At 42.3% G+C, this 21779-nt stretch overlaps 4 protein-coding genes across 5 annotated transcripts; 1 reads left to right on the top strand and 3 right to left on the bottom strand.

Moving 5' to 3' along the window:
• Positions 1 to 278: 278 nt before the first annotated feature.
• On the top strand, positions 279 to 3119 carry RB195_009320 (uncharacterized protein; the record flags this gene model as incomplete). The annotated part of the gene is made up of 1 exon (XM_064189827.1): positions 279 to 3119. The coding sequence occupies one exon, from the start codon at positions 279 to 281 to the stop codon at positions 3117 to 3119; it is 2841 nt and encodes a 946-aa protein (XP_064047410.1).
• A 1472-nt stretch (positions 3120 to 4591) lies between these two features.
• RB195_009319 (uncharacterized protein) lies at positions 4592 to 4852 on the bottom strand (the record flags this gene model as incomplete). The annotated part of the gene is made up of 1 exon (XM_064189826.1): positions 4592 to 4852. One exon carries the CDS (start codon positions 4850 to 4852, stop codon positions 4592 to 4594), a length of 261 nt encoding a protein of 86 aa, XP_064047409.1.
• RB195_009318 (uncharacterized protein) lies at positions 4592 to 5743 on the bottom strand (the record flags this gene model as incomplete). Of its 2 annotated transcripts, XM_064189824.1 has the most annotated exons (3): positions 4592 to 4824; positions 5512 to 5625; positions 5695 to 5743. In XM_064189824.1, 3 exons carry the CDS (start codon positions 5741 to 5743, stop codon positions 4592 to 4594), a joined length of 396 nt encoding a protein of 131 aa, XP_064047407.1. The 2 variants fall into 2 exon arrangements, with proteins under 2 accessions (XP_064047407.1, XP_064047408.1); XM_064189825.1 differs by lacking the exon at positions 4592 to 4824 and having other exon boundaries at positions 5474 to 5625.
• A 9153-nt stretch (positions 5744 to 14896) lies between these two features.
• Positions 14897 to 19612, bottom strand: RB195_009317 (uncharacterized protein; the record flags this gene model as incomplete). Its single annotated transcript, XM_064189823.1, has 7 exons — positions 14897 to 15076; positions 15169 to 15283; positions 16098 to 16179; positions 17797 to 17900; positions 19029 to 19124; positions 19208 to 19332; positions 19481 to 19612. 7 exons carry the CDS (start codon positions 19610 to 19612, stop codon positions 14897 to 14899), a joined length of 834 nt encoding a protein of 277 aa, XP_064047406.1.
• Between the last annotated feature and the right edge of the window lie 2167 nt (positions 19613 to 21779).

The following is a 21779-nucleotide window of genomic DNA, read 5'->3' as shown; positions in this document are numbered from 1 at the left end:
GTGGATTCAGGGGATGGACTCCCTGTTTCTGCTGAGCCAGTTGGGTTTGGAGTCGCCTCCAACAAATAAGCTCCACATGTCCACACCGGGAGAACGAAAGTTCTCCCAGAAACTCATGGGACTAGAGGCTTGCAACCTGCCCATGGGTTTTAAAATTTTAAGCAAAACACAGTAATAGAAAAGAGTCTCCTGATTCCGGAGGAAAGCCTGGTACGGTAGCGCCAGGTAGGACGGGGTTGCAGGAGTCATGTAGGCTACCAAAACGGAAAAGGACTAGGATGGCGATCTGTACTTATAACGCACGTACGCTTGCATCGGAAGCGGCCATCGAAGATCTGATGATGCACGCCAAGAAGATCAAGTACGACGTCATCGGACTGACCGAGACGAGACGACGTCACCCTCTCAACGCCGTATATGAAACTGGAGAAGAACTGTTCTTAGGAACATGCGACAGTAGAGGTGTTGGTGGAGTTGGCGTCCTCGTCAACACGAGTATGGCAAAGAACATCGACTCTTTTGAACAACTTACGACCCGAATCGGACGTCTGCGGGTGAGAAGATGTGGCCCAATACCAGCTTTGACTATCTTCGTCGTTTACGCTCCAACATCAAGCTACGAAGAAGAAGAAGTCGAAGCTTTCTATATGGACCTGGAGAAGTTCTACCAAGAAGATCATGCCTTCTACAAGGTCATAGTTGGCGATTTCAACGCTAAGGTTGGCCCAAGAAGAACGCCGGAGGAACTTCACATCGGGACCCACGGCCTACAATGGAATGACCAGGGAGAGAGGCTCTCCGAGTTCATCATGACGACTAAGACCATCCATGGGAACTCGCAATTTCAGAAGCCCTCTTCTTTACGCTGGACGTGGGAGTCACCTGGTGGAGGGTACCGTAATGAAATAGACCACATCATCGTCAATAAAAGGTTCTGCCTGACGGACGTCGGTGTTGTACCAAAGTTCTACACGGGATCGGACCATCGCCTCCTCCGAGGAAGATTTTCCTTCACAAGGAGAGCAGAGAAAGCCGCCAAGTTCAGAGAGAGAAATCCCAGGACTACCATCAACTGGGATCTCTTTGCTACGCTAGCCGACTTTTGGGAAGATTCCGCAATGGACAACATCGATGAGGAATATGACCGGCTTGTCGAACACCTTCACGACTGCGCGAAGAAGGCTGAGAGTTTTAAAACCACCAAGAGGCGCCTGTCTCTTGAAACTCTTGAGCTGATACGCCAGCGTGGAGCAGCACGAGCCGCAGGGGACCAAGAACTCACGTCCGAGCTCGCAAGGCTTTGCCGAGAGGCGATAAAGGAAGACCTTAAAGAGAGAAGAGCAGAAGTGCTGGCTGAAGCTGCAGAGGCGGGGAAAAGCATCCGCTATGTCCGTCGAGACTTCGCCAGTCGCAAGACGAGGATGACTGCTCTCCGGAACCCAAAGGGAACAGCCATTGCATCGAGAAGGGGGATGGAGAAAATCATCTACGACTTCTACTCTGATCTCTTCGAAAGCCATGTCCACTTGCCTCCTCACCATCTGAGGGAAGATGGACAAGTCATTCCAGAGGTTCTCCCGTCCGAAATACGACATGCTATCACGTCGGTAAGAAATCGTACGGCACCCGGTCCCGACAGAATAAGACCAGAACACCTGAAGAGCCTTCCGCCAGTACTCATCAACACCCTGGCGAGGCTCTTTACACGTTATCTGTCGGAATGCAAGGTTCCTAAACAGTGGAAGACCAGCAAGACCGTGTTGTTGTATAAAAAGGGAGATCCACATGACATCGGCAACTATCGCCCAATCTGCCTACTGTCCGTCATCTACAAGCTCTTTACAAGAGTAATCCTTAATAGGATTGAAAAAGTCTTGGATGAAGGACAGCCATGCGAGCAAGCAGGGTTTCGAAAAGGATTCAGCACGATTGACCACATTCACACTGTTTCGAAACTCATCGAGGTATCACGAGAGTACAAGATGCCGCTCTGTCTCACCTTCATCGACTTAAAGAAGGCTTTCGACTCGGTTGAGACGGAAGCGGTCGTGGAAGCCTTGGACAACCAAGGCGTCCCTACTCAATATATAAAGGTACTTCGAGAGTTGTACAGTAACTTCACGACCGGAATTTCGCCATTCTACAAGAACATCATCATTGACGTGAAGAGGGGGGTCCGACAGGGTGATACAATTTCACCCAAAATATTCACAGCCACCCTCGAGAACGCAATGCGAAAGTTGGAATGGGACGACATGGGAGTGAAGGTTGATGGTCGGCAGCTACACCATTTGCGCTTTGCTGATGACATCGTATTGGTAACACCTAGCATCAGCCAAGCGGAACGAATGCTGACCGAATTCGACGAAACATGTGGATGCATCGGTCTTCAGCTGAATCTACAAAAGACGATGTTCATGCGGAACGGATGGGTCTCGGATGCCCCATTCACGCTCAACGGAACGAACATATCCGAGTGCACCAGCTACGTTTATCTGGGTCGGGAACTGAACATGATGAACGACCTGACCCCCGAGCTGGGCAGGAGGAGACGAGCGGCTTGGGGAGCGTACAAGAGCATCGAGGATGTAGTGAAGAAGACCAGGAACACCCGGCTCCGTGCTCACCTCTTCAACACCACCGTACTTCCTGCTTTGACCTATGCTTCGGAAACCTGGGCATTTCGCAAGCAGGAAGAAAACGCGGTGAGCGTCATTGAACGCGCAATTGAGAGAGTGATGCTAGGAGTATCCCGTTTCACGCAAGTGAGGGACGGGATTCGAAGTTCTCTCCTACGTCAGCGATCGAAGATTAGAGACGCCGCCGCGTTTGCCAAGGAAAGTAAAATAAGGTGGGCCGGACACGTGATGCGCTTTAATGACAACCGTTGGACCAGAGCCGTGAGCGACTGGGTTCCCCGCGATATCAAGCGCACTACAGGAAGACCGCCGACCCGATGGTCAGATTTCTTCACGAAGTCCTTGAAAGAAAAATATGATGCTCTTCGTGTCCCACGCGAAAGGAGGAACCACTGGGCTACTCTGGCACGCGATCGGGACAAATGGAAGAATTACTGGCGCCCGCTCGACCAGTTCGAAGATCAACGGGAGTCAAGGTGATCAAGGTGATATGTTGTTGATTTCCTACAAGGCGGAAAGTAAAGATATGAATTTACTGTATGAGATAGAAGGTATACGGTATAGGTTACTGAAAGGCGTTATGAAAGGCTACCTAGATCAATGATTAAGCAACTGGAGGAGAATTGCCTCGTTCCTTGTGGACAAATGGTAGAGGGAAAATTGGTTCGTACTTTGAACACTGTCACCTTTACCACCTTGTTCACTACTCCCTCTCGTTGTTCATCTACTTGCTAGAGTAGGGACCAGTAATTCCTTTATTCGTTCCGATCGATCACTGTGTTCTCCTCTCGCGTGGGACACGAAGAGAATAGAATTTTTGTTTTATGGGCCTTGTGATGAAGTCCGACCATTTTTGTGCGTTTAATACGTGGATATGAGTCGCTTACAGATCTGTTACAACGAATGTCGTTGGAGTGCATAACATCTCCGACAGTCCTTGATTTACTTTCTTCGGTAAATGCAGTGCCGTCTCTAATCCTCGATCGCTGACGTAGGACAAAATAGAATCCACTCTCTCCTATGCCTAGGTTTTTGAAGCATGCTCAAAGCAGAAAGTACAGTCCATGAGGTAAAAAAGTAGCCGTGTGTCTCCGGTCTTTTTCTTCATATTTGATGCTCTTATAAGCTCTTCGTGCTGGTTCTTACTTTCTGCCCTGCTCGGTTGTCAAAGGCATGCATGACCGTTTTCATCACAACTCGTTTGCTCTCGTGGGTGTCCGCCATCTAATACGCTCTCAATCCTGTTATGGATCACATGTGAAAAAAGACGGACAGTAAACAGACGATATGTGCCAATGCCGTATGGATTCTTGTTCTTATACAATACCATGGTCTTGATTGTCTTGATTGGGAATCTTTCATTCCGATAGGTAACTCATAAAGAGCCTGACCAGATTGTTGATAAAGACTGGCGGAAGACTCTGCAGATATTGAGATCTTCTCATTTTGTTTTGAGATCATTTTTGTCTTGATGAAAGTCTTAACATAGCTTCTGCTCTTTCCCGCCTCTGAAGCTTCAGCCAACACTGCCTTTTCCTCTGTGTGGTCTTCTCTTATCGCCTCTCTGCGGAGCCTTAATGCGAATCCGTAGTTGTTTGCCGCTCGTGCTGAACTCGGAAACCCTCTCCAGTTGCTTATTCAACTGCAGGCCATCGGTTCCGACGTGAAGTTCCTCTAGGGTTTCCTGGGTCCAATTTTTGGCGACGAAATTACTAGCGATGATCTTGTAAAAAGTACTAGCTTTTCTGTAAAACACATAAAAACCTCGACTTCGTAGCTTGATGTTGGCGCGTAAGCGAAAAAGATGTTTAAAGCTGACGTTAAACCACATCCTCTCATCCGCAAACGTCCGATTCGGATCGTAAGTTGCTCGAAGGAGTCGATGCACTTTGCCATATACCTGTTGACGAGAAAATAGAAAAAAGACACAATTCCTCTACTGTCTCATGTTCCTAAGAGCAGTTCTTCTCCAGTTTCATACGCCATTCAGCGAGTTGCGTTGTCTTATTTCGTTCAGTCTGATTACATCGTATTTGATCTTCCTGGATTGCACTATCATGATGAATGGTCTCTGCGATGCAAGCGCACGTGCGTTGTATGTACAGATCGTCATCGTAGTCCTTTTCCGTTTTTGGCAGCTTAGATGACTTCTGCCACCCAGCATTTCGTGGCGCTGTCGTGTCACCTTCCTCAGGAGGAATCAAGACTATCATAGAGAGTACTTTGATATTACTGTGTCTCTTATTTAAGATTCAAAACCTATATAAAGGCTTCAGGCTTCCAGTCACAGATGGAGTGGTGGAACTTATTTGTTGATGTTGATATGGTCTCAAAGCACAATGTATTAACACTGTCGTGTGTACCAATTCTCAGCAATTTACTATTTACAAAACGCTCTATCGTTCTGTTCTCGAACACAGGTCATAATACGCAAAAAAATAATGGAAAAGGGTATGCAAAAGAATGACAACAGATGGACTGAATCAACAAATAGGTTGATACATGTCTATCTCGTAATCATGCTGTGAATGCCACTGCTGATTCTCCCGACTCCAAGCTTTATAACGATGGCTATGCCACTTTTTTTCTAATTTTTATCGTTTATTTCTCCTATCCAAATCTCATTTGGCCGCACTATGCTGAACATCTATCTTAATAAGCTTTAAGCCACAACCTCACATCCATCATCTCAACTCCGATACCGATTGCGTAAATCTCTCTGGATAGTACTGACACGTGGAGCTGTATAACTATGTCTTTTTGATTGATGTCGCGTTGCGAACATTCACTCAGTGAATTCATCCTAATTCTAACAATATGTATGTACCCGTGGTTTAAACTCTCCATCCCTCACAACCCCATAATAGAGTACCTCGTATCGCTGTTATGTGAGCATCAACTGTTCCATCATCAGCAGCAGTTATTAACAAAGGTGGTAAACCAATGTTATGGAATGTCAAACTTGATGTCAAATTCTCTGATTTCTCTGCAATTTTTAGTTGATGTGACATAATTCCATAATTTTGTCTTGCAAAGAAAACTATGTAAGGCAGACCAATTTCAAACTTAACGAGCAATTCTTCAGCAGATGCACCACCGTCCATTGCGATGAAATCAGAAGTGAGTGATTGGAAAAAGGTGGGATGTGCTGATTTTCTGATAGTGGGATAAAGCCATTTAATCACGTGATTAGAAATATCCTCGCATCAAATGACTTTTATTCAATGCTTCATGCAGAATGGAAGTGCTGCTGTGCTGAAAAAGGGTTACTACACCTACTATTCGTGTTGCGCCAATTTAACCGCGAAGTTTAACGTTACTAAATCTTACGATGCACGGATCTCTATTATTTCTTTTATACTGAAAAACCCTAAAAGGATTGCGAACGCTTGGGATGTTTTTCTCCTCCTTCGTGCCCACAGTTGGAGGAAGGAAAGCCATTAACATTTCTAATCTCTGCACATTGGACAAACCTGTCATGTTAAGGCCATATCGTCAGGTGTCGCATTTCTTTGATTGCCTGTGATTTTAACAGTTCTCAAGATAAAAAAGAAGAATAAAAAAAAGAATAAAAAAACGAACTCATGGCTGCACTATTTTCTGTTTCACATATATTAAAATGCAACTAATACGTCCCAAGGACTTCATTCCTCGTATCCGATTTAATTACTCAGAGCTCTCCTCTTTCCTGCGATTCTGAGAATCTTTGCGTTCGGATCGAGATTTCTGGCCATTCTAATCATGTAGATATCATTTACCACTATCGGACAAAAAACGGAGCGATCAAAATGTTGCTGTTCAACCTGGGCGAGATCGTTTCCGTCTTGACGATTATCGCATCGACTAGGTTATGGGAGCTGAACATTTTGCAGTACCAATTAATTATTCTGACCATCAAGAAATGCTTATGTTGACTACTTTGTCCTTTTCCTCTTGACAGAAATGAGGACCATCATTATCTTAGAGCTTTTGTGCAACTATATAATCTTGGGAGCGATAGCGATCATATTGAAGGGGATCATGATCTTAATATTTGGTTCCATTACGATGATTCATTTCGATATACAGAATGTTTATGTTTATTTGCGTCGGTCTATCAATAAAACTGTGTTATAAAATTGTGAGCAACCATTTAATGATTATCTTTTTTTCTATCTGCTATGGAGCATTTCTTTGGATGACAGGATACCTCAAGACCTGAATCTCTCTTGTTCCTTTTATTTTCAGGCTCTGACGAAGGCAAATAGGCCGAAACTTAGATGAACGAGGTGTATTTACAAACTTGGTTGCGACTCAGTTAAATCTACTCAAAATCGTTTCTGTTCATTTTGAAGCTTGACAGGCTTAAGCTGTTGGATAGTTGTTGGACCGCGGTGTTGTTGTTTTTTTCGATGTGGTTAGTTGTGTTATTAGGCAAGGCTGGTTGTCATATATGTCAGTGATTTGTTCAATTTCTTGTAATTTATTACATTTCTATGCCTTGGGCGCTGCTGGCCGGAGAGCCTCTCCGAGAGTCTATTTTCTTTGCTCTGCTCTCTTTTTTGCTTTTGTTTGGTGCTTGCCTTCGCGACCATTCTTCCCTACGTAGTTTTCCAGGATTGCCCATTAGTTTATGTGGTTTTATCCGTTTGTGAATACGTTTCCGGTCAGTGTTCGTCGCCATTCTATTCCCATTCAAATCAATCGATTGGAGAAGGGAGTTTCTATGTGGACGACTCATTTTCCAGTGACTAGAATGCAACCCAGGGTGACAAGGCTGCAGTGGTGACGATGTGATTTTAGTCGATCAATCAATCCTCCATTTTGTACTACATACACACTTATTGTGTTCTTCTGATTCGCAATTAACAGCATCTTTTCCTTTCTTTCTTTTCTATGCACGCATGTGCCGTGGTTTTTAGGAATTTGTCAACATCTTACTCACTTTCGCCGAATAGACCTTACCAGCACCGATAACGTCTATGGAAGCACTCGATCAAGGGATCACAGTTGCATCACTGGTTGCACTTTTCATTGTGGGTGTAATTGTGATGATTGTGGTGGGTTAACTCACATATGCTTAACTATTTTCCTTTATTGTTCGTGATCACCTCGAATGCCCACCTATCAACCTATATTTTTTCAAAAATGGCTCTGTTATCGCCGGCGAACACAGCAGTATTCACATGGATCCTATCCATCTCATCCTGTCAAATAGTATTCGATCGTGTTCTATAGCTTTAAAAAGGTACTTTTTTAAAAACCTATCCATTACTAATTGACAACATGGTCGAGCTTTTTTTCAGCCTACTGCAATCTGCTTTTTTTTGTGGCATCTCATTTCTCTGCAGCTATGGAGATTCAACTGCAATTCGTTAAGAAATTGTAGTTGTATATGTTCATACTGTATCATAATAGTTCTATAACAAGAAATGCTTTACGAACGTTGGTATATATTTCATTGTCTGCAATGATGTTGTGCTTTATGGCTGTATAATTGCCTGGCAATTTCAGGAAATCAATAAATAGATATATTTAATGAGATTTAGCTGATATGTGCTTTTCTTGCGGACATCAAAAGCAAACAAATATAAATTTGCGGCATTTTGAAAAAAAAAACAACTGATATGAGACTAAACTGAAGTCGAGCTTATTAGAACCAGATTGCATACGTAACTCATGCTACTGTGAACTCGTCCATGGTTAGTTCAGAGTAACTGGTAACAAAAAAAGATATGTCTGTATGTTCAGTTTCTCTATCGTAACCGCTGTTTTCGGAAGCACAAACGGGGAAAACAGCACACAGCGAGTCCAAAAAAAGGATCATTAGCGGCTGATTATTAATTCTATGAGCAGAATATCGGAGAAAGCTAACATTCGCATCGTTCGGTTTGGTCTAAAGCTATTCAATTATTCAACGGAGTGTTCTTGTTAGAGTTCGAGATTCTAGAGTTGCAACAATTCTATGAATCATTCTCACGTCACGCCCCGCCCAAAGTGAGTGAGCTGTCTTGTCTCCTCTGTGCTTCATATGAGGAAGCCTTCAAGTGAGAAAGTTTGATTATCGTATTTTTGGTGAAAACGATGCAAGGTCATCCCAACTTGTCGGTTCCACTTGGTCCACGGAACCAAAAAAACTTATCCGATCCTTTACAAAACAAACTTCAGCAGGATAGCTTTTGTATGTGTATGTTTACTTACTTACTTAGATACTTAGATGGCTCGTCTTCACTGGATGTGGTGGGCCCAAGCATCTTTTCCACTCGTTTCATTCTCTCATCATTGTCACCCAAGATGTTCTCAAGTTTCGTGAGTGACGTTGATGAGGTACGTGAGCCGTAAGGTGGGACACTGCTTTTAAGTCGGAGCTGCGAAGACAGGCTAGGTGTTGTGTGCGCCGACTAAACTTTAGAAGGCATATCCCAAGGGATCTTTGGGCAGTGAGCAGCTTCATGGCAGCAGTGTCTGCCCACTGCATAGCAGAGCACAGGAACAGTCGAACTGTGTTTCCTTCAGGTCTTTTCTGCTTGAATGGTAGTTGTCGAAAAGATAGCGACGTTGTCCGCAAAACGAAGGTTGGAAAGGAATCTTCTACCAACACGTACGCTCTTTTCTCCTAATAGAGTGATTTCACTATCCATTGAAGTGCAGGTGTGAACAGCTTAGGCGATATACTATCGCCTTATCGTACCACCCTTCCAATGAGTTTGCCGAGGGGGTGGTGGAAAAGCTGTATCCTAGTAGTGGATCAATCGTAGCAATTGGCTAATGTCCTCACGTACGAGACGTCCACGCCTTGATCGACCAGTGCTAAAATAATGTTTGCGTGTAAGACAAGTATTCAGATTCGTTTCCACTACCTTGCTGTACTATGAAAAAAAAAAAAAAAAAAAAGGTAATTATTAATTATTTTTAATAATAAAAAAAAAAAAATAAAATAATATAAAAAAAAAGATAAAATAATAAAAAAAAAAAAAAATAATAATAAAAAAAAAAAAAAAAAAAAAAAAAAAATAAAAAAAAATATATAAAAAAAAAAAAAAAAAAAAAAAAAAAAAAAAAAAAAAAAAAAAAAAAAAAAAAAAAAAAAAAAAAAAAAAAAACAAAAAAAAAAAAAAAAAAAAAAAAAAAAAAAAAAAAATGATACAGTAGATTTCTCGATCTAGGGTGATCCTATCTTTTAGTTTTGTACATAGTTGAGGAAGGTAATAGAGCAAGGGGCTTAGGCGGTATAGGATCGCCGTAAAACTTTAATATGACCTTCGACATTTTTGGATAATAATTAAAAAAAAATGCGTCCAAGCGGTGCGTTAATGGTTGGGAACCCGGAAGGATCTATCCATGGCTCAGCTCGCGTGGTCCACTTAAAGGTCGAACCTTCATCTTCTAAGCTTCCTAGTTTATGTGTGAGGACGCTCTTGGTGAATATTTGACCTATCCTTCCAAAATTAGCACAAAGTTCTGCAAACAGCACACAAACGGCGCGGGGTGGAGGTCAACAGTTTAAAATCGTTGCGTGGTTCGCCTTAAGAGTAGATACGGTGACATGCCTCTACAAGGCCCTACTCTGCTGCTTCTAGCTCCACGGGAATGCTGTACTACGAGCTGCTCTCGGTCATACGAACACCCCTTCCACCCTGTTACCCAACCCACAAAAAACCAAAAAAAAACCTCGAGAAAAATTGTCGAGACAACTCCTCTCAGAAGAATTTCAACAAGAGTTTTGATGAAGAAATCAATTCCGAAATCCTTGAAAGTCCTCAGTTTGAAAAAAATGAAAAAAAAAAAAAAGTAAAAAAAAATACTCGCTAAAACAATATTTTTCTTCACTGTTTTGTACACCTTCCAGCTCGGTCACTTTTTTTTTTGTAAATAAGAACGGTTTGTAAGGTCTTCCACTGGTCTAGGATCCTTTCTTTTTGAAGATAAGACATCATGTGCACCGCTAGAATTACATGAAGCGAATGGCCATCAGCCCAAAGAAAGTCTGCTGACATAGAATCAGATCCGGGGCTGTGCCACTTTCGTGCTCTTGATAGCGACTCGTACTTCCGAGGGGACACTGCGTGATGGAGCTTCAGATGTGGGGATCGAGCTTGTCACAGGAGTTGACGAACGGTAAAGGTTCCAGTAGAACCTCTACGTAATGATTTCGATCGGGATGTTGTGATTGGAAGGCAAGTGCTAAAAATCTAATGGGCAGAGCTGATTCTATTTTTAGTTATAGGATTCTATCAAATATGCGTTTTACTTTTGTTGTACATGAACGAAAAGACGAATCACACATAGAGCTTATCTATAAACGAGAGATATAAACGATTTGGAATTACTAGAACATAGCTGCCCTAGAGCAGACGATTTTGCGTCGCCCTATTTAAACCTAACATTACATGGGAAAACCATGGTCATGGGAAATTCTCAGGTGGACCTAAGATTTTGCACCAGCCTATTTTCCAAAAAACGTTCGCGGCATCCTACAAGGTCAGATATCCTGCCAAGGGTGTTTGTTTGGGGGTTTCGCAGGCTAGAAATACGGTGGTGGTATTGGCTTTCTCTGATGATTCGTTTCTAGCCCGCTACCAGGAAAATTAGGGATTTTGCACCGCACTATAGTCATATCGAAAATTCAAAACACATGGTGCATTCAACCAAACTAACGTATGCTTAAGTGTTCCGGCTCCATTTGAGAACAGCCTCATATCAAACATCAGTTAGTCAATCACCTCTTTATAAAGTGTACTAATTCTTTGATTCATTCACCATACTATTAGGTTGGTAAGAGTCTTGTCAGTTTTGGTGGGCTTGGTGGTAGTGGTGCCCTCCTCCAATGCTCTGCTGATGTTAAGATCTGCTGTCGTCGCTCCGCTGCCACCGCGCTATTCATAGAAGATCAGAGCTCAAAGCTGCATTTCAAATCAATATCGTGCTTGGTGTTAAGAAAGGGTACCCGGCTATATATCCTTTTCCAGAGAAGCCTCAAGAATATTCCACAACTGCAAGGTGATACAGCGTGGATATCGATGAAGAATCGAAAGTTCTGGACTTTTCAAGAAATTTTGACAAGACTTTCTTATCGTCCTAATGGATGCTAGAGGTATTTATCTATCCACCAGCTCAAATCCAATGACTACAAACGACCAGAGTGGAGAAACGCAAAAGTTTGCACCAACCGGGAGTTGAACCCGGGTCTGTACCGTGGGAGGGTACAATGATACCGCTACACCATTGGTGCTCTGATATTCAGACTCCAGTAGAATGTGGTCGAGCATTTTAGTTCATGTGCAACTAGAATGATTCGGAAAACCCACTGGAATGTGAGCTTACAGTAGAAAAATCTGCCCAACTATTTATATCCAACAAATTTAAAGTATCGTGATATAGAGATGCAAAAGTTTCCGCGAGCTGGAAGGTGTACAAAACAGTGAAGAAAAATATTGTTTTTAGCGAGTAGCAGCTTTAGCAACTTCTGCTTCTCATACATTTTTTCAAACTGAGGACTTTCAAGGATTTGGAATTGATTTCTTCATCAAAACTCTTGTTGAAATGTCTTCTGTGAGCAGGTGAGTTGTCTCGACAATTTTTCTCGAGCAGTTTCCGCGAGTTTTTGGAGCTGCGTGACATGAGTGACAGCGGTGATCGTGTGTCATTGTGAGAGCAGCTCGTAGTACAGCATTCCCGTGGAGCTGCAGAAGCAGCAGAGTAGGGCCTTGTAGAGGTGCATGTCACCGTATCTACTCTTACGAAGCGAGCGAACCAGCGGTGGACAGCCCTGATGGTAGTGCTAGCCTCTCTCAATGCGCTGTTGACGTTACGAACTGTTGACGTCGCTCCACTACCGCCGCGCCGTTTGTGGTGGCTGAGTTGGAACTGTTTTTGTGTATTTGAAATCGTGCTTGATTTTATGGAAGGATATCGGCTATACATAGGGTCAAAACGACATGATGCACGAAGAACGCACTTGCGTAAGCAGTTGCGCTCGAAGCAGCGCTTAGAAGATGGCGGTTGGAATCGACGTGAGACCATCGCGAGCTGCAGCAATGGATGGTACTAGCGAGGATCCTTCCGCGATCCCAACCGCTTCGTTCCAACGCACCGCTTCGAGCGCAACAGCTTACGCAACTGCACCGTGCTTCATGTCGTTTTCACTCTATTGTACCTTTTACGGAGACGCTTCGAGAATGTTCTACGAATACCATACGATACATTATGGGTATCGATCGAGAATCGAAAATTCTGGATTTTGTCAGAAAAAAGCCTTGGCAAGAGATCCTATCAATCTAACAGATGATTATGCAGGCTATGCACGCACATTCTCTTCTAGGTTGTACTAAAATAGAAAGATAGGATCATCACCACTAGATCGAGAAAGTCTACTGTATCATGTTACTTTTTTCAAGCACCTCATCTTTCTAAGGTAGTGGAGGTGTGGTGCGAATACGTCTTTTTTTAAAATTTAGTTATAGTTGTGGCATGCGCATGTTATGTCCTTTCTGTAAAGGAATGCTTCGGAAACATTAGCGGGTGTATCTTTTATCGTTCATAATAATATTCTGCTTTATGAATAGCTATCTAGCTATTTCAATAGATCAATGTAAATGTTTCTTATAGACATTAAAAATAAATATAAATTAGCCTTATTCTATCGCATTAGAATCATAGTACAGCTGCTATGGGAACTAAGCTCTGAATGGGTAGGAAATTCCGGACTCGGTTCGAATAATTGGTGCCACAAAAAACATGTATGTGACCATGCAGAAAATGTCCCCATCGTTACCGTTCTTTTTGAAACCTCAAAGTGGTAAGACAGCAGACAGCTGAATAAAGGGAAGATAGGATCGTAAGTAGCAGTGTGTTGACGATTATCAAAAAATCATCAGGTTTTCTTGTTAAACTTCGCTTAACTTACTGAACAGTGAAAGTATACCCAAGCCAGAGAACATCATGCAAGTGATGTAACGAGGGGAGCAGATCCGACTCTGAGAGTCAAAATAACTTTCAGATCTTCTGATTGTGTCTGGAACTGTTTCACAATTCACTGGAGAGTTCTCGTGAACCTCGAGATGTACGGGATGCAATACGTTCTACAGATCAAACCTGCCTTACATTCTAATGTTCGTGGTGCCACCAAACTGAATGTCGTCGAATCTTGCTGTGACGTGGATTTGAAATCCACACTCGAACAACTCCAAGAAAACATTCCGCGAGATACCGTTTCTTTGAGCAAAATTATCATTCCTTCGAGAAAATAGTCTCAGCATAGAAACTACAATTTCTCTAAACCAGCCAAATGAGACCAAACCCGCACACTTTCTCTAAATAAGAATCCACTGCCGTACCCTGTTTTTTGTACATCTAATCTCCCTTGCGGGGCGGCGTGCGAGGCTGAAGTCGTGGTTTTTAGTGAAAGCTTGACTGCGTGAAATGACAAACAGTACCTTTTTTCTAATGTCAAGTTGCTTTAAAGGCATCACCCCACGAATCTAAGGTGGTGCAGATTTCAGGTGGAATTTATTCGTATACGGGATGGGAGACCATGGAGAGGGGGTGATTCCGTCCATTTCTTCCTAATTGCCGTAAAAAAACGGCCCGGAAGATGCGGCGCCGCACAGGGCTGGCGCGCTCCAGTTGAACTCCTTGTTGAAAATAGTGCGCTAGAACGCCTGAAGCCGTATCTTTCGGGCCGTTTTTTACCTCCCCTCCCTCCTCCCCTCCATAGCCTCCCATCCCGTATACGAATACTCCACCTGAAATCCGTACCACATCAGATTCGTGGAGTGATGCCTTTAAGCAAGGATGGATCGTTGTAGTGTGACATAACGTGAAATTATTAGGACTAGCTGAACGCGCCCCCCGCCCGCGGGCCGGGCGCTGCCGGCGGCGCGGGGGGCGGCCGCGGCGTGGGTGTCCCCGGCCGCGCGCCGTGCCCCCCCCGCGGTTGTGTTGCGGCGTCGCCGCCGGGTGGCCCCGGCGCCGGGCCGCCCGCGCTGGGTTGGGGTTGGAGCCGTGGGCGGCGCGCCGGTGTACGTCGTTGGCGTGGTCGCTGTAGTGGGCGTGGGCGGCGCGGTGCCCCTGGCGGGTCTTTATGGTAGGTCCGGTGTCGCGCCGCGTCGTGGTGGCTTTGCTCGTAGAAGGGAGGCGCCCGCCCCGGCCGGGGGGGGGGGCCCCGGGTGGGGGGGGGCGGCGCGGGGGGGGGGGGGGGGGGGGGGGGGGGGGGGGGGGGGGGGTGGAGCTGAAATGACTCAACAGAAAGAAATCTCTTTTATTCCCGACACAATTATTTATCGACTTGTGTCATTGTTGGAAAAGTGCGGAAGTCGTTTCGGTGGTGGCCTGATCGCCTTTTTCTGTGGTTTACTGTATAGTGGATCTTTTGTTTGCATAAGCGATCCAGCAAGTACGACTTCGACAGCATGGCTACTGTCGTTCCCATTGTCACCGCTCACAACGTTGTATACAGGCTAAATTTGTAGCATATAGAGAGAGATCAGAAAGAAGAGGTCAGGTAATAAATAAATCAAATTATTAAAACAAATGAAGGAATTAAACTTACACCAAGATCAGTCTTCTTTGCTGCATCGATAATCGCCTGTACTGTGCTGTGTTTATCGAGGAGATCCTCATCAAAAATAACACCATTCCCATTCCAACCAACGTGAGCAACATGCCTAGATAATATATTTGAGGGCTAATTTAAAGAGAACATCCAAAGGCAGCATACCGCGAATACGACGTGGTTAGGGAAACCGCGGCAAAAATCAGAAATGGGGTTACATATAGGTTGCGGGATCATAGGAGGTTCCGCAACATCTCTCCCTAGTCGTCGTAAGAAACAGCATGGGAAAAACTTTGTTTATTACGAGGCACTTTATAACGCTCCTCCCTGTACACGTTCTGGTCCCCTCAGCAGCCTACGCATTGGTTTCACTGGAGTAGGGTGGTGAGAAGGCATCACTGACCTTCGACCGATTGCGCTCGGATGAGCGGAACCACTCCGGATTCCACAATCTACAACCCCAACTCTAGATTTTCCCACCTCGCCAGGTTCGTGGTATGCTGCCTTTAAGGGAACATTTCTGGTGGTAGGTTTTCTACGGTTGCAGAAAGTGCCGGGCACGTAGTTAACAAATGCTAGAATGAGAGCACAAAATTTTCACTACAGTACAGCAAATCAGAAGGATCAGAACCACTAGACTGACCGATCAGGTTATCCAGCCAAGTAATTCACTTCACCCGTACGAAAAGTGATGTCCAAATTACATCTACATTTTCACTTGAATGCTTGTAAGAATTCAGAGGGTTGCTTTATCGAGCTAACTTATTAGCGTGTTGCTATTGATCCATCTGGATCCTGGATTTGTAGAAGACATTTTGCGTCGTTGCTGTGATATTTGGAAACTACGACTCGAATCCTATCTGTTACTGGAGATAATCCTACATAGGAGATTCCTCTCTAAATGGCGCGTTTTAATTCTAACTCACGTGAAGTTCCTGGGTAGACTTATCGAGTCGAGTTTTTTGCTCTTACCTCTCCTACGCATTGGAACCAATGGCGTTTCCGGATCTGAACGGAACGAATCGATTTTGAGTTTACCTGTTGTGAAGACGAAGCATGACGTATGTGTATATGAAAAGTTTAGGAGTTTCCAGACTTTTTGAAATCCGTATAATTTCGGACACAATAAAATAAAAGAATACTTCCAAACAGAAATAACAATTTACAGGCTATTTTATTTTTTAGTATCTATGCAATACTGCTCAGAAGTTTGCTGTTTTCACCCCATGCCCCAATATCGAAGTGCAATTCAAACGAGAGTGTTGCTGCTGCTTAGAACTGAATCACGCATGCAATATTTTCGATCTTAGAGACATTTACAGAAACTTTTCCTCTTGAGATTGAGATTCTTGGAAACATTTTCATACAAAAAAACGAAGAGAAACAGAGAGAAAAATAGAAATAAACTTCAATAGATTACAATCACCTGATAACACAGTTCTACTCAGTTTCTTAGCATCATATGCTACGTGTATGATTTCAACAACGTACTCGTCTCATCTTTCGCAGGCAGAAACGATCACAACCTACATACACTGAAGTCCTACACTATTCATAGTAGAAAAAAAAGTTTTTCTCTTAAATGTATCTCTTCCTTCCTTTAATTTCCTTTAGGATAACAATTCCCTTCAAAAAATGCTTCTTCTGTAAATAAACTTTCTTGTATCTTCCATTTTTCTCATTATCTACATTGCGATAGTGATGCAGCTGGTTTATTTATAGTTGTTGTTGTTCTCTTAGCATGCTTGGGATTTCCACCATTCCCCAAACGATATAATTAACTGGAATTTTAAAAGCATCATCCCACGAATCTGGAATGGTGCGGATTTCCGGGGGAGTATTCGTATAAGGGATCGTAGATTATGGAGAGAGGGGTGATCCCGTCCATTTCTTCCTAATTACCGTAAAAGACGGCTCGGAAGACGTTCGGGCATTCTGGCGCACTATTTTCCACAAGGAGTTCGATTGGAGCGCACCAGCCTTGCGCATGCACGCATCATCCGGGCTGTTTTTTACGGCAATTAGGAAGAAGTGGACGGAATCACCCTCCTCTCCTTGATCTATTATCCCGTATACGAATACTCCACCTGAAATCCGCACCCTCTCAGATTCGTGGTATGCTGCCTTTAACTAGTAGATTGCTTCAACTAACAGCCTAGGGCCCAGTCCTCTACATTCATTATTTTCTTTTCACATATCACATCTCACTGTTCGCACTTCACCTCGAAGCGTCTTCAAACAACAGAGTTATGGGCAGTTATAGCAATGCACAGTGGCTTGAACCTCGTGCTACACTGTTTATACGTTATAACAGCGATGTAAGGATACCGTATCCCAAACGTCAACAGTATTTTCAAGAAAAGCTTAAAAATATATGGGAGAAAATCTCTAGTACTACCACAAAAAGAAAAAATAAAAAAGAAAAAAAGAAGAGAGAAAATATAAATTAATGCAAGACTTTTTTCTATGATTATTTATGATCCAAGAAAGATACCAATATTGGGAAGTTATCTGCTATAATTACTGGAACCGATCCCTCCTGTTAATATTCACACTGTCAAAATTTTCACAGCGATTGCAGACGCTTTTGTTGGATAACTTGCCTTGCGCACTCAAAACACTCACATGTGCTTTCCAGTAAACCACGAGATAATCTTTTCGGCTTCTTCTCAACATCGAAGATAGTTTCTGATCGAACACTTGTCGGACTGATTTCACTGCTGCTTCCACTAAAAGAAATACACTTTCGATAGATTTCGAACTGCATAAATTTCTAATTAGTGTTTACTTCCCCTTCCCCCATAGTTCTCCTGATCTGTGGGAATCCATGAAAAAAGACACTGTTTAAAGGCATCACCCCACGAATCTGGAGCGGAATGGATTTCCGATGGTTAAAGACTATACGGCATTGCAGAGATGAGCGGAATAACGTTCATTTCTTCCTAATTGCCGTAAAAAACGGCCCAGAAGATAGCATGCACAACGCTAGCGCGCTCCAATCGAACTCGTTGTAGAAAATAGCGCCTCGGAACGTCGGAAGTTCTATTGGAGCGCGTCACCCTCGTGCACGCGCCGCAATTGAACTTCAAACGGCATCTTCCGGGCCGTTTTTTTACGGCGATTAGGAAGAAATGAGCGAGATCTCAACCGTTCCCGTTCAGCAATCTATGACCCATCGAGTCGTCTTTGGGCGTCGGAAATCCATTCCACCCAAAATTCGTGGGGTGATGCCTTTAACTGAGACTAGCGAATGTATTTTGTGTGGTATCCTCGAAATTTCGAAATAGAAGTTCTGGTGAGGGATCCAGTCGTAGATCCGTCGCTTCCCTCATTTGAGGGTGATTCTCTTTGAAAGCAACCTAATATCTTCAGAAAAATAACCTTAGGAGACCAAATTAGTTCAGCTGAGTCTAGTTCCTATTGGAATGAATGAAAAATAACGTTAATAAAAATAAATAATTTTAGGAAGTTTGAGAAAAACAATATGTAGATACTAAGCAAAAATCTTCTATTATTTGGAGACCTTCTACGAAAATATACTCATGAGCTTCTTCAAAATAATGAAGAATTCTTTAAAACAGTGAATAAAGTCCCAGAGATATTTTCAAAAATTTAACTAGATCTTAACATTGCTAGATGGATTGATTTAACCCTTTTAAGAAGGATAAATCGTATTAAGAAATTCGCTTCAGTTGTTTTCGATCTCAACGTTCATCTGGGTTTCTGAATGCGAAAACTTAAGCAGAAACGTAGCCACAAATATTTGTTTTCATTCATGCTCAACTCTGGATATTTTATCAGTAATTTATACAAAGGAATAGTTTTTTTTTCCTGTGCAAATCAATTTCCATACGTACTTAGTTCTCGTTCTCAGAAATCCTACGTGTTTTCTGTTTTTGAGCTGATCGATTCTTTTCTCAATCTCAGCGCAGAGATTGTTCAGTTTGAAGAACCTGAAAAACAGAAAAACTATATTGTTTTTATTTTTTAAATCCATAGCTGAACACATTGAAAATTTGCTTTTTTACTTCCTTACCTTGCTTCTCTTAAAATCCTCTCCAAATAGTATTCATCCTTCGGTAATGGAATATTTCCATCTCGAAGATAGTTCAGAATTAATGGGAATATCGTCGCGTCTCGATCGATAAACAGGTGGCCATGCTACAAATGACTTTTGTTATGTTGTTGTTGTTAAATAATAGTAATATGGTAATAATAATAACAATAGTAATAATAACAATAATATAATTGTTATGTTGCCAATTATTTTTTATAGAACAATCCTAATTATTGCTATTTTGAAACTAACCTTATCGAGACGTTCCCTCCATCCATTCTGGAACAAGCGCTCGAAATAGCTACCTTTTGCCGAAGTTATGGTGTTTATATGGGTCTTGAACAGAATTCCTTCAACATCCAAAACAATTGTGGATGATGTCATTCAAGTCCTGAAAATATGGAAGGGAAATATCAGCGCTAACTGCTTCGGTTATCAGTCGAAATGTTCAAGTTACAATCATAAATCATTTTTTTCCATTTTTAATCATAATTTGTTGAGTAGTCCCAGTTATTCATTTAGCAGTGTAGGTTATGGTTGAACAGGACACTCACAAATTATTTAATTTTGAAAATTTTCACAATTAAAAAACAAATTTTGCCGTTTGAAGTAATAAATACAACATCACGGAGCAGAAATTCCACAGAAATGACAACCAACCGGACTAAGTGACGGCGTTAATCTTTTCGAGTACCATTTAGGGCCGAGGCAAATCAAACACGATGGCATATATTCAAAGCGAGTGTTGACACGCAATACCTCCTTGCTTGACTTTCTTCACTCACACTTACGATTTGTTCAACACAAACACGAAATATTTTCGAATAAATTTCCAGAAATCTTGATATTTGTGGAAAATTTGGGTAGAGTCGTCCACAAATTCCGACTAACTTTGTGAATGTTTTTTTACGTCATCAATAGGTGCTGAGTGCATCAATAATATTCTTGCCTTATACGTTCCTTACATAGGAGAAACCACCTGGATTCCAATCTTTTCTTCCTTCACAAAGGAAGAAAACTAAAAACAATGTTTGATGGATTTATTGATTTTGGGTTCTCTTCACTAGTTATAGATAGGAATAAGGCGAACCACTCTGGACAAGCCCAAAACTCTAATGTATCAAAATCCTACGGCGAGCATACATTAAGTTAGTGGAACAAGAAAATATTGCTTTTTTTTCTCAGATGAATGGACCAGTCTGGTTGTTGTGACCCCTGAATTTGCAAAGAATTTATTTTTGTGAATGTTTCGCGTTTTCGTCGTGATACTTACGAACCACTTCCCGAGTCTACGTACTGGACAGAAACTATGTATGAAACCATTAGAATTTCATCGAACACTTCTTCAAATCAATTCAACTATCTCGGCTACAGAAAAGGTAGGAGCAAAGTTCTTGGATACCTTCAAATTTCGTTCCATCTAATATCTACGAATGTTGAAGCATTGAAATTAAAGGGAAAAACAGTCAATCGTTTGAACTAAAAGATTACGTAACCATGAAGAAGTTAACGGATTGTTAAAGTAAATATGTTGTTATTCATTCGCTGCTTTCGTTTCTTTTTTTAAAATGTTTCCTAGGAATATTTAACTGCAATCTTCTTCGGAACCAAAGCAACAATTAACAAATATTTCGATAAACAATATACTTAACGGAATTTTTCGAAAAAGTTGCAATCAAAAAAGATAGAAATATACCCTGGTGATTTTAACAAATTCTCTGCTGTTTCGATGTAAGAGCTGAGTGTATCAAAAGTATTTTTTTGTGTTGCTATAGTTGAAATTCTTAAAAATTGCAAAACAAGCCACCAAAATGGTATTCAGCGGATTTCGGCATCTTTGTTCAGGAACTGAAATGAATCATGGAATTATCTAGTATTTCTGCCACTATTAGCACCTACATAATTGATGCTAAAGGAATAGTTTTAAAGTGTTTAAGGGTTTAAACTCCAGTATCTCAAGGATGTCCGCCACCCGCCACCCAAACGCGGTTGTCGTCACTCCCTCCTCCTACGCAGACCATCTCCCCGCTTATCCGATTCGGCAGGTACACAGCTCCTGGTCTTGGGATTCTGTGGGGAGCCTATCGCCTTTGTCAAATCCGCAAATATCACGCTGGTCTTCGTGAGTGGGAGCATGAGAACGTTTAAAAGTGTCTCTTTTTGGCTTTGTCAAGAATTTAACAAATTAATTGGTATAAAATATGAATATTTAATCTAGTATTAATCTGTGATGAATATCATAAGGTATACATTAAGTAATGTAATTCAGAATATATTCGTATAGAAAAGAACGGTACTCTAGCTACATAAGCGGTTCTTGGAGAGATACGAAGTGAATAATAGTGAATTTTTGTTCCGTTCACGGAACTCTAACCGCAATAATATTAGTGAACGTACACAAGCCACTGTATAGTACACAAAACCGAACTAGACTGCGTCGAACAAGTCATGTCAATCCGGAAAAAGGAATCCATCGACGGCTACGTTACTCACATTTCCAACGTCAGCTACGAGGATACTGTAGCGGGTTTGCACGTTGTGGTCCTAATGA

The sequence above is a fragment of the Necator americanus genome, chromosome III, assembly GCF_031761385.1.
Source record: "Necator americanus strain Aroian chromosome III, whole genome shotgun sequence".
NCBI classification, from domain to species: Eukaryota; Metazoa; Nematoda; class Chromadorea; order Rhabditida; family Ancylostomatidae; genus Necator; species Necator americanus.
The sequence above is the reverse complement of the archived record's forward strand: the minus strand, read 5'-3'. Positions and strand labels throughout refer to the sequence as shown.